The 16,222-nt window shown below is 42.7% G+C and overlaps 1 protein-coding gene across 1 annotated transcript in view; it reads right to left on the bottom strand.

Annotated features, from left to right (window-relative positions):
• LOC136863509 (uncharacterized) overlaps window positions 1–13,090 on the bottom strand; it is a 931,909-nt gene extending 918,819 nt beyond the window's left edge. Inside the window, exon 1 of the mRNA XM_068225974.1 lies at window positions 12,965–13,090. Coding sequence (XP_068082075.1) covers window positions 12,965–13,090 — 126 coding nt within the window. The remainder of the gene's footprint in view (window positions 1–12,964) is intronic.
• Window positions 13,091–16,222: the final 3,132 nt, after the last annotated feature.

The following is a 16,222-nucleotide window of genomic DNA, read 5'->3' as shown; positions in this document are numbered from 1 at the left end:
CTGCAGATTTAAATACGTAAATAGGTACCCTAGGCTATGTGCGAAACAAGTGATAGTCTAAAATCTCCGATTGGTGGATTTTTGAAATATGGATCAGTCTACTTCGTATCAAAAGGGGAGAAATATATCTTTCTACGTCATACAAATTGCGTCTTAAACATTCTTCAGGTACCCATCTGCTAGCAATTTTGTTATCTGGCTTCACAGATGTGCCTTTTACCTCTTAGGAGAGCAAACAACGCAGCGGAAAGAGTAGCTTTCCATTTTGTGTAGGCCTGGTCTACTAAATTTTACTGTCCAACAAGACATTTAAATTGCAATATGTGAAATATTAGTGATTATTTAATTAAATAAAGATTTCGAAGTGGAGGACGTTCCGCGCTCTGGAACAAGAGTCACGTATGTATTTTGAGCAGCGCCGAGGCAAAACCCGAAGGTAGGGAGATTTCAGGTTACAGAAAGGCCTTTAAAGGATACAATATTTATCAGTAGGATCCCCTGTAGGTGGAGGCGGTAGAATAACAACCACGGTATCCCCTGCCTGTCGCAAGAGGCGACTAAAATAGGCTCCAGGGGCTCTTAATTTGGGGGCGTGTGTTGGCGACCACAGGGCCCTCAGCTGAGCCGTGGCATTTCTTTCACTTACTTGTACCAGGCTCCTCACTTGATCTATCCCATTCCACCACCCTTGGTCAACTCTTGTTCTCTTCCGACCCCGACGGTATTAGAGCACTCGAGGCCTAGGGAGTCTTTCGTTTTCACGCCCTTCGTGGCCCTTGCCTTCCTTTGGCTGATACCTTAATTTTTCGAAGTGTCGAATCCCTTCCATTTTTCTCCCTGGTTGGTATTATATAGAGGACGGTTGACTGGTTGTACTTCCTCTTAAAACAATAATCACCACCACCACTACCACCACCACCTTATCAATAGGACCACTCATAACACAGATAATTGAGAATTACATTTTAGGTCTTCCTATAAACTACCATTTCACCCAGCGCGAATAAAATTATTTATAGTCTAGACTGTAGTGCCTTATTAACGGATTTTTTCGCCGATTTTCATTACATTTTGCTCCTTGCATTTTTTCGTGGCTTGGCGTTGAACCTGACTAAACAAAGAAATTCAAAATACATTAAAATCTCTGTTATCATTGGCGGTACAGTAAAACTGTATAGGACATAAATAATTCGAAATTGTATTAAATATAAAAAATGTGTGTAATGTTTATCGGTATGTCCACTAAAAACTAGTAAATAAAATTATTTATAGCCAGACGTGTAGCGCCTTATTCTCCGCCTGTATATACCGATTTTCATGAAATTCTCTTAAGCCATTTTCTCGTAATGCGCTTACGTACATTCATGCATACATAAAGAGAGATTGACAGACAGAAATCACGGAAAATTAAAAACTGCATTTCCTTCTTACTGTGGACACGACCGAAACAGAAATACCTTTTTATAAATTCTGATCAGTGTACAGCAAAACTCTTATTTTATGTACCGGTATATAAACTAGCTGATGTACCCGAGCTTCCTACGGGATTCTTAGAAAGACTGCCTTTGTGGTTTTCTAACTGAAGTGAACATAGGTCATTACAATAAAGGTCAGTAGGAATGTAGCGATTAAAAGCAATGCTATCATATAAAATACTCGATCAAATGAAAAGCCGCACATTTTCTCACTTTTAACGAACAGTACTACCGTGCCGATATAACAGTCCAAAGTTCCAGTACTGGAATGACCAGGCCGCAGACATCCGTAAACACTCCTCTGCCGTTATTTATGTAAGTGAGCACACTGCTCATTCCAATCAGTGCCACAGAGTAGGGATTGAATAGCTCGAATGCTATGATGAAGCAATGTGTTACATACCAGCAGTATCAGAACATTTATGAACCACAGGAATGGCATGCTAAAGAAGAAAGTTATCTAACTCCCCAGCATATTCCCGTCAATTTTCAGGCAGGCTGTTATATTCGGTACGATCGGGCGAGTATGTCGTGCGGTTAAGGGCGTGCAGCTGTGAGTTTGCATTCGGGAAATAGTGGATTCGAACCCCACTGTCGGCAGTCCTGAAAATGGATTTCTATCGTTTCCCATTTTCATACCAGGCAAATGCAGGGGCTAAATCTTAATAAAAGCCACGGCCGCCTCCTTCCCGCATCCAGCCCCTTCCTATCCCATCGTCGCCATAAGAACTATCTGTGTCGGTGCGACGTAAAGCAAATTCAAAAAATACTCGGTACGCAACAGTAATCCCATCTATCGGAAATGAGTGACAACAGAAGACACAAAGCATATCACAACAAACAATGGTCAATTGCATGTTATTGTTGATCAATGTTATGAGGTTTTTATATTGTATGCCTTCACATTTAGTTTTCTTTCTACTCTGTGAGATTAGGGCGTCTTATAAAATTTATAGAGTAGATTGTAGATCCTTATTCCCCAACTTTACATATCGATTTTCATTAAATTCTGTTCACCCATTTTCTCGTGACTCGGCGCTGATGTGGACTTAAGCAACAAAAATCCAAATTCATGAACATCTGCGTTATCATAACCGGTGCGGTAAAATGTATAAGACATAAATGAACGGAAATTTAATACTATATAACTTGATTTATATAATATTTATCGACAGGACCACTAATAACATAAATATTTAAGAATTACATTTCAGGCCTGCCCCTGAACTACCATTTCACTCAGCGTGAATAAAATTATTTAGAGCCTAGATTGTAGTGGCCCATTCTCCGACTTTGCATGCCAATTTTCATTAAGATAGGACCACTAATAACATAAATATTTCAAAATTAAATTTTAGGCCTTCCCTAAGCTACCATTTCTATCAGCGTGAATCAAATTATTTATGGCCTAATTGTGGCGATTTATTCCCTGACTTTGCATACAGATTTTCATTAAATTCTCTTTAGCCCTTTTCTAGTGATGCGTGGACAGACAGACAGACAGACAGACAGACAGACAGACAGACAGACAGACAGACAGACAGACAGACAGACAGACAGACAGACAGACAGACAGAAATTACGGAAAATTAAGAAGTTCATTTCCTTCTTACTGTGGACACGACCGATACAGTGATACCATCCTTTTTAAATTCTAAGCAATGTACAGACAAAACTCTTATTTTATATATGTAGATGTACCAGGAGCTGAAAACGAAGGAAGAATATCAAAAGATCTCTAAGATGACTAAGCAGACGAACAGGAGGAAAAAGGACATATCACAAGTGAAACAAATCAACGGGGCAAATGGAGCGGTTTTGATAAGAAAGCAAGATATTCAAAATAGACGGAAGAGTTATTTTGAAGAACTACTGAATCAAGAAAATGAAAGGAGATACACCGAAGACGGGAATCCCAATGAAGGGGTGACAGGGGATATTGAGAAATGTGAGGTGATGAGGGCGTTGACAAAAATTAAGAATGGAATTGCAGTTGGTCCTGACGGGATCTCAGTTGAGGCATGTAAGGCACTAGGTGAAGAGGGAGTTGAACTGTTGTAGGACCTGTTGACAAAAATTACCAGCAGGAAGAAATGCGAATTGAATGGAGGAATAGCACAATTGTACCGACTTTTAAAGGCAAAGGTGATGCCCAAAGCTGAGCAAATTATAGAGGCATTAAACTGATATTTCACACTAGGAAAATATTTGAAAGGATTATAGACGAAAGAATTAGACACGAAGTTACCATATCAAAGGAACAATTTGACTTTATGCCTGGCATAACAGACCCAATCTTTGTACTGAGGTAAACCATGGAAAGGTTTCAGAAAAAGAGAAGAGATCTTCACCTTGTGTTTACAGATTTGGAAAAATGCCTATGATACAGTGGCCGGCCTCGTGGTGTGGAGGTAGCGTACCTGTCTCTGACCCGGAGGCCCCGGATTCGATTCCCGGCCAGGTCAGGGATTTTTCTCTCGACCTGAAGGCTGGTTCTTGGTCCACTCAGCCTACGTAATTAGATTTGAGGAGATATCTGACGGTGAGATGGCGGCCCCGGTCTCGAAAGCCCAGAATAACGGAAGAGAGGATGCGTCGTGCTGACCACACGACCCCTCGTAATCTGCAGGCCTTCGGGCTGAGCAATGGTCGCTGGGCAGTCCAAAGCCCTTTCGAGGGCGGTAAGCGCCGTGGGGTTTGGTTTGGTTTATGATACAGAGCCCAGACAACAGGTGTGGAGAAGACTCAGGCAAAGGAATGCCCCTGAGAAATATGTTAGACTGTACCAGGAGATGTACAGACATGTGGGAGCGAACATCCTCAATAGTATTGGAGAAATACGGGAATTCGAAGTAAAAGTTGGGTTGGACCAGGGTTCATCTTTGAATCCATTCCTGTGTAATACAGTAATTTAAGGTAGAAGGTAGGGGAAGCAGCACCATGGTGTGTGATGTATACAGATTTCGTGATACTGTATTCAGGGACTAAGGGAGGAGTATTTAGGAAACTGGAGCAGTGGAAGAGAAAGGGTTATCAGCAGGACGAAAACAGAATATCAGCACCTTCAGGTCTGAGAAGATGACGGAGGAAACCTGTTGTTGAATGCTGAAGGCATCAAGACAGTCATCCATTTCAAATACCTGGGGTCAGTCTACGAAGAAGCTGGAAATATAGAATTGGTACTAACTAGTAGAACAAAAGCAGGCTGGAAGAACTGGAAGGAGATAACAGGGGTACTCTGTGATAGAAAGGTGCCATCCAAGCTTAAACCAGAAGTGTGTAAGACAGTGGGGAGGCCAGCAATGATGCAGTGCATAGAAACCTGTGAGATAGATATCAGGCAATGGTAATATGATAAACGGGGTTAAAAGCCAGGTTCTGAGATTCACTAAGTGGAAAAGTTCTCTTAGTTGTAATTACTGCTTAGCTGGGGTGAATGTTCCTTATATCGATCACCGTAAGTACCTAGGTGTTAATATAACGAAAGATCTTCATTGGGGTCATCACATAAATGGGATTGTAAATAAAGGGTACAGGTCTTTGCAAATGGTCTTGAGGGTATTTAGGGGTTGTAGTAAATATTTTAAGGAGAGGGCATATGCGTCTCTGGAGTAAAGTTGCAGTGTATGGAAACCTCACCAGGATTACTTTATTCGAGAAAAGGAAAAAAATCTAAAGAAAAGAAGCTCGATTTACTCTGGGTGATTTCCGACAATATAGTAGCGTTACGAAACTATTGCAAAATTTGGCGAAAAGAGACGAGCTGCTCGACTAAGTGGTACCTTCGGAGCTGTCAGTGGAGAGATGTCGTGGAATGGCACTTGTAGACGAATAAGTTTGAGTGACCTTTGAAAAAAAAATAGGAAATATCATTTTATGAAGATAAAGTTAGAATTCAAGGAGAAAATTGGGGCAAATATTCGTTTACAGTAAGGGGAGTAAGGGATTGAAATAATTTACCAAGGGAGATGTTCAATAAATATTCAAATTCTTTGCAATCACTTATGAAAAGACTAGGCAAACAACAGATATAGGGCATCTGCCACCTGGGCATCTGCCCTTGTTGTAACCAAGGTTGAAGTTTACAAAACACAACTTTTATTGCTTCACTTTATGATATTTACACAAATAACTGAAATTTATTTTGAAGCAAAAAAGGAATATTGAATCTTGAGAAAAGTCTGTCTTTATACAATATGTACAGGTTTCAGTCTTTATATACACTCCTATCCTGAAAAGATAGTCTTGTGAATTGACACGTTGATAGTCGAGAACTATCTGGCACACTAACATGAATGTCTTTGAGAGTCCTTGTTTGTTGAAGTGCCTGAATTCCTAAAAAGCAAGTTCAATTGATTGAAGAAATTCCACCTAGCGAAACTAAGGGAGCTTGCGTAACTTAGGGAATGAAAATGGCTTGTAAGAGAATTACGGAGCATAGGCAGCGGAAACAGGTAAGGAAACGGTGACCAGAGGTGAAACCTCGTACTGCCAGAAATTCAGTCCACCTGGTCGAAGCACATTTTCAAGAGGAGTAGCCTCCGTGCTCGACGTAGGGTGTATTCTGGAGCTGGACACCGGGGCGAGTGGGCAATTGAGCAGGCAGGGAGCTCCTATTTATAGTACACTCGATGGTCAGGCACGCGCACTGAGGGCTGCGCGTCGAAGCTAGCAGAATGATACACAGGCGCGCGTACAGCTGGCTGGCGGAGAGAGAAAGGAGCGCCGGACATACAACACCCTCCCCTCCTAAATACGCCGGTACGGCGTGAAACGGCGGCGGCGCTGGCGGCGACTGCGATGCTGGGGCGGAGCTGCTGAAGTCTCTGTTGTATTGTCCGGAGCTGGAACTGGGCGGAGTGGCGCTGTCTCGTCCTGAAAGGAACCCATTGTTATTAAATGATCTAAAGCGCGTTCAGCAATAGATTTATCAGGTTTAGCAATAGCATCAATAGCTGGACAGGGGCGGTAGCGCAGACGTATCTGATCTTGATGGCGGCAGATACGTTTCTCCGTAGTCTGTATCTCGTATAGACGATGACCCAAAGATCTGCAGATGACTCCAGGTATCCAGAGTGGGTTGGATTTGAATGTCCTGGTGTAGACCTTGTCGTTGAGGGAGAACTTCGTTGGTGATGTCTTATGCTGGGCCGGAAGAGGCTGTAACAGAGAAAGTAAAGTTCTGTGAGGTCGTCCATGGAGCTTCTGTGCAGGAGTGATATTATCAGCGCCGGGTAGAGTTCTGTAGTTGTTTAAGAGTTGGAGCAAGGCTTGGTCTTTAGTTAAGCCTGAAGAGACAGCTTTCTTCATACTTCTTTTAAATGTTTGTACGAAGCGTTCAGCTTCACCATTAGATTGAGGGTGAAAAGGTGGTGCTAGGATATGACGAATGCCATTATGTGTACAAAAGTTCTGAAAAGCAGTAGCTGTAAATTGAGGTCCGTTGTCTGAAATGAGTACTTGTGGTAAACCTTCTGTAGTAAAGATTTTCTGGAGAGCACGAATGGTAGCTTCGGTTGTAGTAGTCGAATGCATATCCACTACATATGGAAAGTTTGACAGTGAATCGATGACTATTAACCACATGGAATTGAGGAAAGGACCTGCGAAATCGATGTGAACTCGTTCCCATGGAGTAGTAGCAGGAGGCCATGAAGCAAGATCAGAAGACGGGGCGTTCTGATTCGTTTGACATTGCTCACAATGACGTATTAGCTTTTCAATGGCGGCATCAATACCGGGCCAGTAGCAGTGTTGACGGGCGAGTTGCTTTGTTCTGGAGATACCCCAATGGCTTTGGTGTAATAATCCGAGAACTTGTTTCTGTAGGCTAAGTGGGATAACCACTCGGAAGATGGTGCCTGCTTCTAGTAATACAACTCCGGCACGAGTCGTGAGACGATGCTGCATACGATGATAAGGTGCCAGGTGGGCAGGAAGTGTGCTCTGAAGAGGCCAACCGTTGCGGATGTAAGTACGTACAGTAGCAAGTGTACTGTCCTTATCCGTAGCTTTAGCTATGCAGGTAGCATCAATAGGAAAACTGGATACAGTATCTTCAAGTTCTATGTCCAACTGAAGACATTCAGATTCTTGAGAATCGAAGGCAGTATCAGGACCAACGGGTAAGCGGGAGAGGGCATCAGCATTACAATGCTGGGATGTGGCTCGATATCAATCTGATAGGAATAATCAGAAAGGAACATGGACCATCTTTGAAGCTTTCTGAGGGAATTCTCTGGGATCTTATTACCAGGATGGAATAAGTGTACGAGAGGCTTATGATCGGTAATGATCAGGAAATGGTTGCCATAGAGATATTCAGTGAAACGGCGAATACCAAAGATGATGGCTAAAGCTTCTTTCTCTATCTGTGAGTATCGACGTTGATGATCATTAAGTGTTTTCGAAGCGAAGGCGATGGGGCGTTCTTGTCCATGACGATCCTTCTGGGAGAGAACGGCACCGACACCGTAGTCTGAAGCGTCAGTAGCTAGCGTGATGATCTTGTCGGGTTGAAAATGAGTGAGTTGTATAGCTTGAATTAAGGCGTTGTTGATTGTTTTCCATGCCTGTTGGCATTGCGGAGTCCACTGAAACTTAACACTTTTTTTACGTAGAGCGTTTAATGGAGCTGCCACTGTAGCGAAGCGTGGAATGAACTTATTATAATAGTTCGCTTTGCCTATGAAGGACTGAAGCTGCTTGAGGTTCTGAGGTGCTGGCATGTTTACTATCGCTGAGACATTCTGTGTACTAGGACGAATTCCATTCTTATCAAGTATATGTCCTAGGTAGTGAACTTGAGGCTGAAAGAAGGTACATTTAGCGAGATTCGCTCGTAGGCCATTGTCTTTCAATTTCTGGAGAAGGAGGCGTAGATTGGTTAGATGTTCCTGATGATCTTTTCCAGTAACAATAATATCATCCAGGTAGTTAGCACAACCGGGAATGGAGGCGGTGAGTTGAGCCAAATAGCGCTGAAAAATAGCCGCTGAGGATGAAACACCGAATGGGAGCCGCTGGAGCTGGAGCAGTCCGAGAGGAGTGTTGAGTGTGAGAAATTTCTTAGATTCTTCGTCTAAAAGTAGCTGGAGATATGCTTCTTTAAGATCAACTCGAGAGAAGAATTGTCCACCAGAGAGACGACGGAATAAGTCTTCTGGACGTGGAATAGGAAAGATATCTGTGTCGAGTTGTGCGTTGACTGTAGATCGAAAATCACCACAAAGTCGAACATTACCATCAGGTTTCTTGATTACCACGAGTGGAGTAGCCCATTGACTAGAAGTAACTGGTACAACAATTCCAGTTTGTATCCATCTTTCTAATTCTTTCGTGACCTGGTCTTGAAGTGCTAGGGGTACTGGACGAGCTTTGAAGAAGCGAGGCTTAGCTCCGGATTTCAGCTGTATGTGAGCTGTATAGTCTTTTGCTGTTCCGAGCTGAGAGTCGAAGACTTCAGGAAACTGCGCTAGGAGAGCGGTAACGTCAGAAGTAGGATGCAATGTAGAGACGACGTTAATGTTGTCATGTATCTGGAAACCAAATAAGTTAAATAGATCCATGCCCATAATGTTTGATGCAGTGTAGTTGTTAACTACGAGAAGAGGAATGGCCTTCTGAATTCCTTTATAACTAGCCTGAAGCTTGATTTGACCTTTGATGTCAATTTTCTTCTTGTTAAATGTCACGAGCTGGATGTCAGCTGGAGAGCATGAAGGTGAACCTAAGTCGTGGTAGGTAGTCAGGTTAATAATAGAGACAGGTGATCCAGTATCTAATTGAAAATCGACAGATCGATCAGAGAATGAGAGAGGAATGATGATTTTGTGAGAATCCTTTGTGGGAAAAATAAGATTGATCTGATCAACTTCCATGTCTTGGCGGGGCTGTATATGCTGCCGGCGTGCTGCAGTAGTCTTAGCAGAGCGGAGCGAACTTTGACAGACAGTCTTAATGTGTCCAAGTTTATTACATCGTTCACAAGTAGCTTCGAAAAAACGACAGTCACGACGTTCATGATGCTTGAAACAGCCTCGGCAGGAAGGCAGGAGTTTCGAGGTGCTTTTAGAATTGGGCTTCCGTGTAGCATTACGAGAGGGAACCTGGCGAGAATGCTTGGTGGAGAGCGCCTTATCCGTACGGTGCACTGTAGCAGAGGACTTGCGGGCCTGAGGCGAGACTTGTGCAACTTCGTGTGGAGAAGCTATGGCTGCGGCAGTCTTGGTAGTAAGCTCATAAACCGTAGCAATACGCTGGACGTCTTCTAAAGAAGGGTTACTCTGCTTGACAGCGTCAAAACGTATTTTGTCTTCAGGAGTATGTAAAATTAGCATGTCCCGAATGAGAGAATCAGTGTAGGATGAACCACAACCGTCCTTGGAGCAGATGAACTGGCAGGGTTTAGCTAGACCACGCAATTCAGTTATCCATTCAGTATGTGTCTGATGGGGTTGCTTTCTGCTCTGAAAAAATTTATAGCGAGCAGCCACTATGTGAGGAGCTTTGGCATAGTGTTCCGTGAGACGGGCCAAGAGCTGCGTGAAGGGTACCTCAGATAAGTGTTCTTCCGGACTTAATTTACGTAGTAATTCACACGTAGCATTGCCAACCGAACTAAGAAATAGTGCGCGGCGGCGCTGATAATCTGTGACAGAATGGCAGATGAAATGCTGTTGTAAACGGGCTAAATAAACTGACCATTCTTCCTTAGCCGGATCAAAAGCAGAGAACGGAGGAATAGCTGATGGCTGTGTAGAGACAGAAATAGCTTGAATAGCCTGAATTAATGCTGCCTGTTGTTGTTGCATAAACTGTTGTTGTTGCTGCTGTAAGGCTTGGAAGATCGTAGCGAGCTGTTCCGCAGTAGCCATTGCGAGATGCGTGCAAGAAAGAGTAAGGTAAGCTGTGTGTCAGAACTGGTTGGAGTGTCGTTGTTGTTTAGCACGTCGCCGTAGAGTTGACAACTGGGCCTGTTGAATTGTAGTGTCGTTTTTACCTCGTCGCTATAGAGTTGGCGATTGGGGCTGATGACGTGTAGTTTGTTGCTTTTATTTACCTCGTCGCTATAGAGTTGGCAACTGGGGTCGAAGAAGTGTAGGTTGTTGCTTTTTTACCTCGTCGCCATAGAGTTGGCAACTGGGGTCGAAGAATTGTAGGTGGTTGCGTTTTTACCTCGTCGCCATAGAGTTGGCGATTGGGGCCGAAGAATTGTAGAGTTGCTTTTACCTCGTCGCCATAGAGTTGTGTTGTAACCAAGGTTGAAGTTTACAAAACACAACTTTTATTGCTTCACTTTATGATATTTACACAAATAACTGAAATTTATTTTGAAGCAAAAAAGGAATATTGAATCTTGAGAAAAGTCTGTCTTTATACAATATGTACAGGTTTCAGTCTTTATATACACTCCTATCCTGAAAAGATAGTCTTGTGAATTGACACGTTGATAGTCGAGAACTATCTGGCACACTAACATGAATGTCTTTGAGAGTCCTTGTTTGTTGAAGTGCCTGAATTCCTAAAAAGCAAGTTCAATTGATTGAAGAAATTCCACCTAGCGAAACTAAGGGAGCTTGCGTAACTTAGGGAATGAAAATGGCTTGTAAGAGAATTACGGAGCATAGGCAGCGGAAACAGGTAAGGAAACGGTGACCAGAGGTGAAACCTCGTACTGCCAGAAATTCAGTCCACCTGGTCGAAGCACATTTTCAAGAGGAGTAGCCTCCGTGCTCGACGTAGGGTGTATTCTGGAGCTGGACACCGGGGCGAGTGGGCAATTGAGCAGGCAGGGAGCTCCTATTTATAGTACACTCGATGGTCAGGCACGCGCACTGAGGGCTGCGCGTCGAAGCTAGCAGAATGATACACAGGCGCGCGTACAGCTGGCTGGCGGAGAGAGAAAGGAGCGCCGGACATACAACAGCCCTAAAAACAGATAAGTGGTGATTGATTGATTGATTGATTGATTGATTGATTGATTGATTGATTGATTGATTGATTGATTGATTGATTGATTGATTGATTGATTGATTGATTGATTGATTGATTGATTGATTGATTGATTGATTGATTGATTGATTGATTGATTGATTGATTGATTGATTGATTGATTGATTGATTGATTGAACCTTGCCTCTGAATAAAGGACAAATCAACACAATGAGGGAGGCAGAAATGAAGATGTTGAGAAGGATGTGTGGAGTAACTAGACTGGACCGTGTCCTAGGAACAGTAACCGGTGCAAAAATGACAGGAAAAATTCAAGGGGATGATTGCGATGGTCTGGCCACGTTACCAGAATAGAGAAGGATAATGAAGGGTAGAGGGTGACGAAGATTGAGACTGAGGGTAAACGAAAGGAAGACACAAAAGTGGGTGGAGGATACAAATCTTTGAAAACCCGAAGGAGAAGAACCTACGTGAACAATATTCACTGGACAGAGAGAAATAGAGCAAGCTGATCAAACACGGGGATCCTGTATGAATACAGGAAAAGCTGTGGGATGAAGCGGAAAGGATGGTAAATAAAACTACATTGTTTTAAAGCAGCAGGAATAGATTAAATTAGACCTGAGATCGTAGGTGTTCAATGGCATTTTGGAATGAGGGTGTGATCAGTGGTTGACAGTAAGTTGGATGAAAACCAGTGTGGTTACAGACAACAAAGGGGCTGTCAGAGTCAGATTTTTTAAACTGAAAACTGCTACGAGAGGAATAGACCGTTATATTTCGTAGATCAAGAGAGGGCAAATGGCTGAGTAAGGTGGGAAAATATGTTGGTCGCACTGGAGGATTGCACTATGCAACAGGGAAAAACCTTTTCTCACAAAAGTAGGTGTACTGTATGTATTTCTGCCTCCTGAATTCAAAAATGACATTGAAAATATCGTATCACCCACAGTTTTGGCACAAAACGTATATTTTGTCAATAATTATTTCACATATTGAAGTAGTACATATATGTATATGGCACACGAATCATGATATGAACTACAATACAAGTTTAAACCAACAACATATTGAAATATCCACACAGTGAACAAATGCATACAGAGAATGTTGTAAAAACATGCACTAACGTAATTCATTCCGTGATTTCTTAGTTGCCATGGGATGGCCCCTGCTTTTCCTCTTATGGGGCATTTCTGTGTGCTCACGGTGAAGCATCCAGCAGTAGTCGCCCATCATCCGAACACCCAAGTTCCCTGGTATCGTCGTTCTATGCCCTTTATACCGTGGTGGAACTTTTCACCCTGTTTCTCACTTACTGCACCCAGGTTTGAAGGAAAAAAGTCAAGGTGAGAATGTAAGAAATGTAACTTCAAACTCATTGAGCACCCCAGCATTTTCAACTTCGTCAGCATGTCGACATACTCTGGGTTGCGATTGTTTCCCAGGAAGTTTTGAACCACAGACTTAAAGGCAGTCCAGGCTTCTCGCTCCACGGCATTCATTGAATTAAGGACATCTTCATCTAGCATTACTTTCCGAATATCGGGACCATTGAACACATCCTCCTTCAGTTTAGCATCTGACAGGTTGGAGAACTTGTTACATAGATATTTGAAACAGTTGCCACACCTAGGTAATGCTTTGAAGAACTGCTTCATTATGCCCAGTTTGAGGTGCAAAGGTGGCAAGAGTATTCTGTCTCTTTCCACTAGAGGGTCATACTTGGTATTTTTGTCCCCTGAAACCAATTCCAACCTTCGGGGCTACTGCTTTTGCTCCCAGTTTTTGTCACGAGCACGACTGTCCCATTCACAGATGAAACAAGGAAACTTGGTATATGCGGTCTGTTGTCCTAGAAGCATACCCTACACTTTCAAATCGCCACACACCATCCAATTGTGATTCTCATAATGAATGGTAGTAAGAAGCACCTTCATGTTGTCGTATGTTTCCTTCAGGTGCACAGAATGGCCGACAGCTATTGAGGCATGCATGTTACCATTGTGCAGCAGAACTGCTTTCAGGCTTCTTTTAGATGAATCAATGAACAGCCTCCAGTCACCGGGTGCGTACGGAATTTTGAACTGACCCATCAAACCTTCTACATCACTGCACTACACTAACACGTCATTTTGAGAAAAATATTGCGTGAATATCAAGTCCCTTTTTCTATAAAATGTAACGGACGTTCCGGGTGCTAAGAAATGTCTTTCACGCAGTCTTGACCCTAGGAGCTCTGCTTTATCCTTTGACAGTCCCAGATCACGGACTAAATCATTTAGATCTGTCTGAGTGAACAGAAGAGGGGCTTCATCTGTGCCTACTTCAAAGTCAGTATCATCCGTCTCCTGCACGGCATCCGTGTCATCACTGTCATCCGTATCTAATGTCTGCGGAGGCTGTGGTATAGGTAAATCCGGGCCATGTTGAATAGGACGAATAGCTTAGTGAATGTTGTTCGGATACTCAATAGTCTTCTTGTTTTTCCTGTTGAAACCAGTTACCTTACAAGAGCAGAAGTAGCAGTCGTCGGTATGCTCTCGCCAGACCACAGGGATGCCAAATCGTAATGACTTCTTTTTTCCTGCCACCCACCATCGTAAATCTTCTACACACACAATGCACACGGCCTGTGGAGCCCATGGTTTATCGATGTCGCGAGTTTCACTCCGAAATAGGCATGGTAGACCTTTTTCACGAAAGTAGTAATGTTTCTTTGGTCCTTTTTCACCACAAGTTCACCACATATATAACAAAAACTGTTAAGAGAGTTTACACAAACTCGGGTAGACATTCTGTACTAAGACTAACACGTACTTCCTTCCACAAACACAACACAGTGACGGAAAGGCAGCGTCATTTACAACGTGACAGTACGCTACGTGCCACTAGGAGCGCAAGTGTTGAAGAGTTGAAAGCGATGTACCGCTTCTGAGCTTCACATGGTGATTTTATGTCTATTGTAATAAACACTAAAACCCCATATGAAGCTCAGAATATCATTCAGAATATTATTATAATAGCATTAAATTGCATTACCAGTAATTAAAAATGCAAGCGATTTGTGCAAAAAGTGTGGGTGATGCGATGTTTTCAGTATCATTTTCGAATTCAGAAGGTCGAAATACATAAAGAACGCCTACATTTTCGAAAAACGTTTTTTTACCTTAAAATTTGTTGCATGAGTAGATTATTAAAAGCGAGCAAAAGCATTTATGATGACAACAGAGGTACAGTCAGAATTGATGGTAGAACGAGTTCTTGGTTCAAGGTCTTACAGAGGTTTTACCTTCGCTGTCCACAGTTTACATGGATCATCTACTGACAGGTATAAAGTGGCAGGGAGGGATACAGTTAGGTGGAAATGTACTAAGAAGTTTGGCCTATACCGAGATTTAGTGTTAAAGGCAGACTGCGTTGAAAGTCTGCTATGAAATACGTTGGAACCTGAAAACGGATTGAGTGAGTGTATATGAAAATTAGCATTTCATCAGGGAAGAAACCAAAGAGATATAAATTTAAGGTTGGGAATACAAATACAAAGGGAGGAAGTATTTCTGATGTGTGTTCCCTCAGGATGATAGCGTAGCTAGTGAGAATGAATCGTGGTGCCGCAAAGCTAAAACAGTGAACTCGAAGTTGCGAAAAACAGTAAAGAAAGAAGTCAGTTCCCGGACGAACCTATCTTTACACCGGTCTGCCTTCAGATCAACTTTGGTGTACGGGAGTGACAGCTAGTCGAACGCAGTATATCTTATTCATTAGCCAACAGTGACATGAAAATAGTGAAAATGATCGCTGGTATAAGCATGTGGGAACAATGCCATGATGCTACACGGAGTGAGGAGATAAATGCTAGATTAGGAATGAATTCGGTTGATGAACTGGTACGCATAAACCGGCCACGGTGGTGGAACCATGTGAGGTGAATAGAGGAGGATAGTTTATCTGGGATAAAAATGGACTCGGTCATGGTGAGTAAGAGAAATAGAGGGAGAGCAAGAAGATGATATTTAGACTAAGTTTTTAATAATTTAAAGATAAGAAGTATGGAACCAAATGGGGCCTCAGAGCTGGTTACAAATAGAGGATTGTGGAGGTGTTTAGTAAATTCACAGACTGAACGCTGAATGGCATAACAGTCTACAATGAAGATGTATTTATATATGCATACATGCATGTATGTATACAGACAGTACACTGTGTGTGTGTGTGTGTGTGTGTGTGTGTGTGAGAGAGTGAGAGAGAGTCTCCTAGTCACTTGTATGAACAAGAGTTTTTATTTATTTCCTCTACTATTGTGTTTGATGCTTACTTACTGCTCACTAACTTAATTACTTGCACAAGGTAATGGGGTTTGTACTTTCTTCTTCTTCTTTTCTTGTTTCCTACCGCTTTTTCCCACACCTCTGGGGTCACTGGTGCGAATTGCGTCGAACGTGTGGATCTGTCTCTGTTTTACGGCTGGATGCCCTTCCTGGCGCCAACCCTATACGGAGGGATGTAATCACTATTGCGTGTTTTTGTGGTAGTTGGTTGTGTGGTATGTTGTTTGAATGTGATGAGGAGAGTGTTGGGACGGACACATAAACCCAGTCCTCGAGCCAGAAGAATTAATCGGAAGCGATTAAAATCCCCGACTCGGCCGGGAATCGAACCCGGGACCCCCTGAACCGAAGGCCAGTACGCTGACCATTCACCCAACGAGTCGTTGGGTATGTACTCTCTAAATTTTTTGGAAAACTAAACAATGTAGATCACTTTGAAATACATTTGAACAAAAGTTTACA

Source organism: Anabrus simplex, chromosome 2 (genome assembly GCF_040414725.1).
Source record: "Anabrus simplex isolate iqAnaSimp1 chromosome 2, ASM4041472v1, whole genome shotgun sequence".
In the NCBI taxonomy this organism is placed as follows: domain Eukaryota; kingdom Metazoa; phylum Arthropoda; class Insecta; order Orthoptera; family Tettigoniidae; genus Anabrus; species Anabrus simplex.
This window is presented reverse-complemented; position numbering and strand designations above follow the sequence as displayed.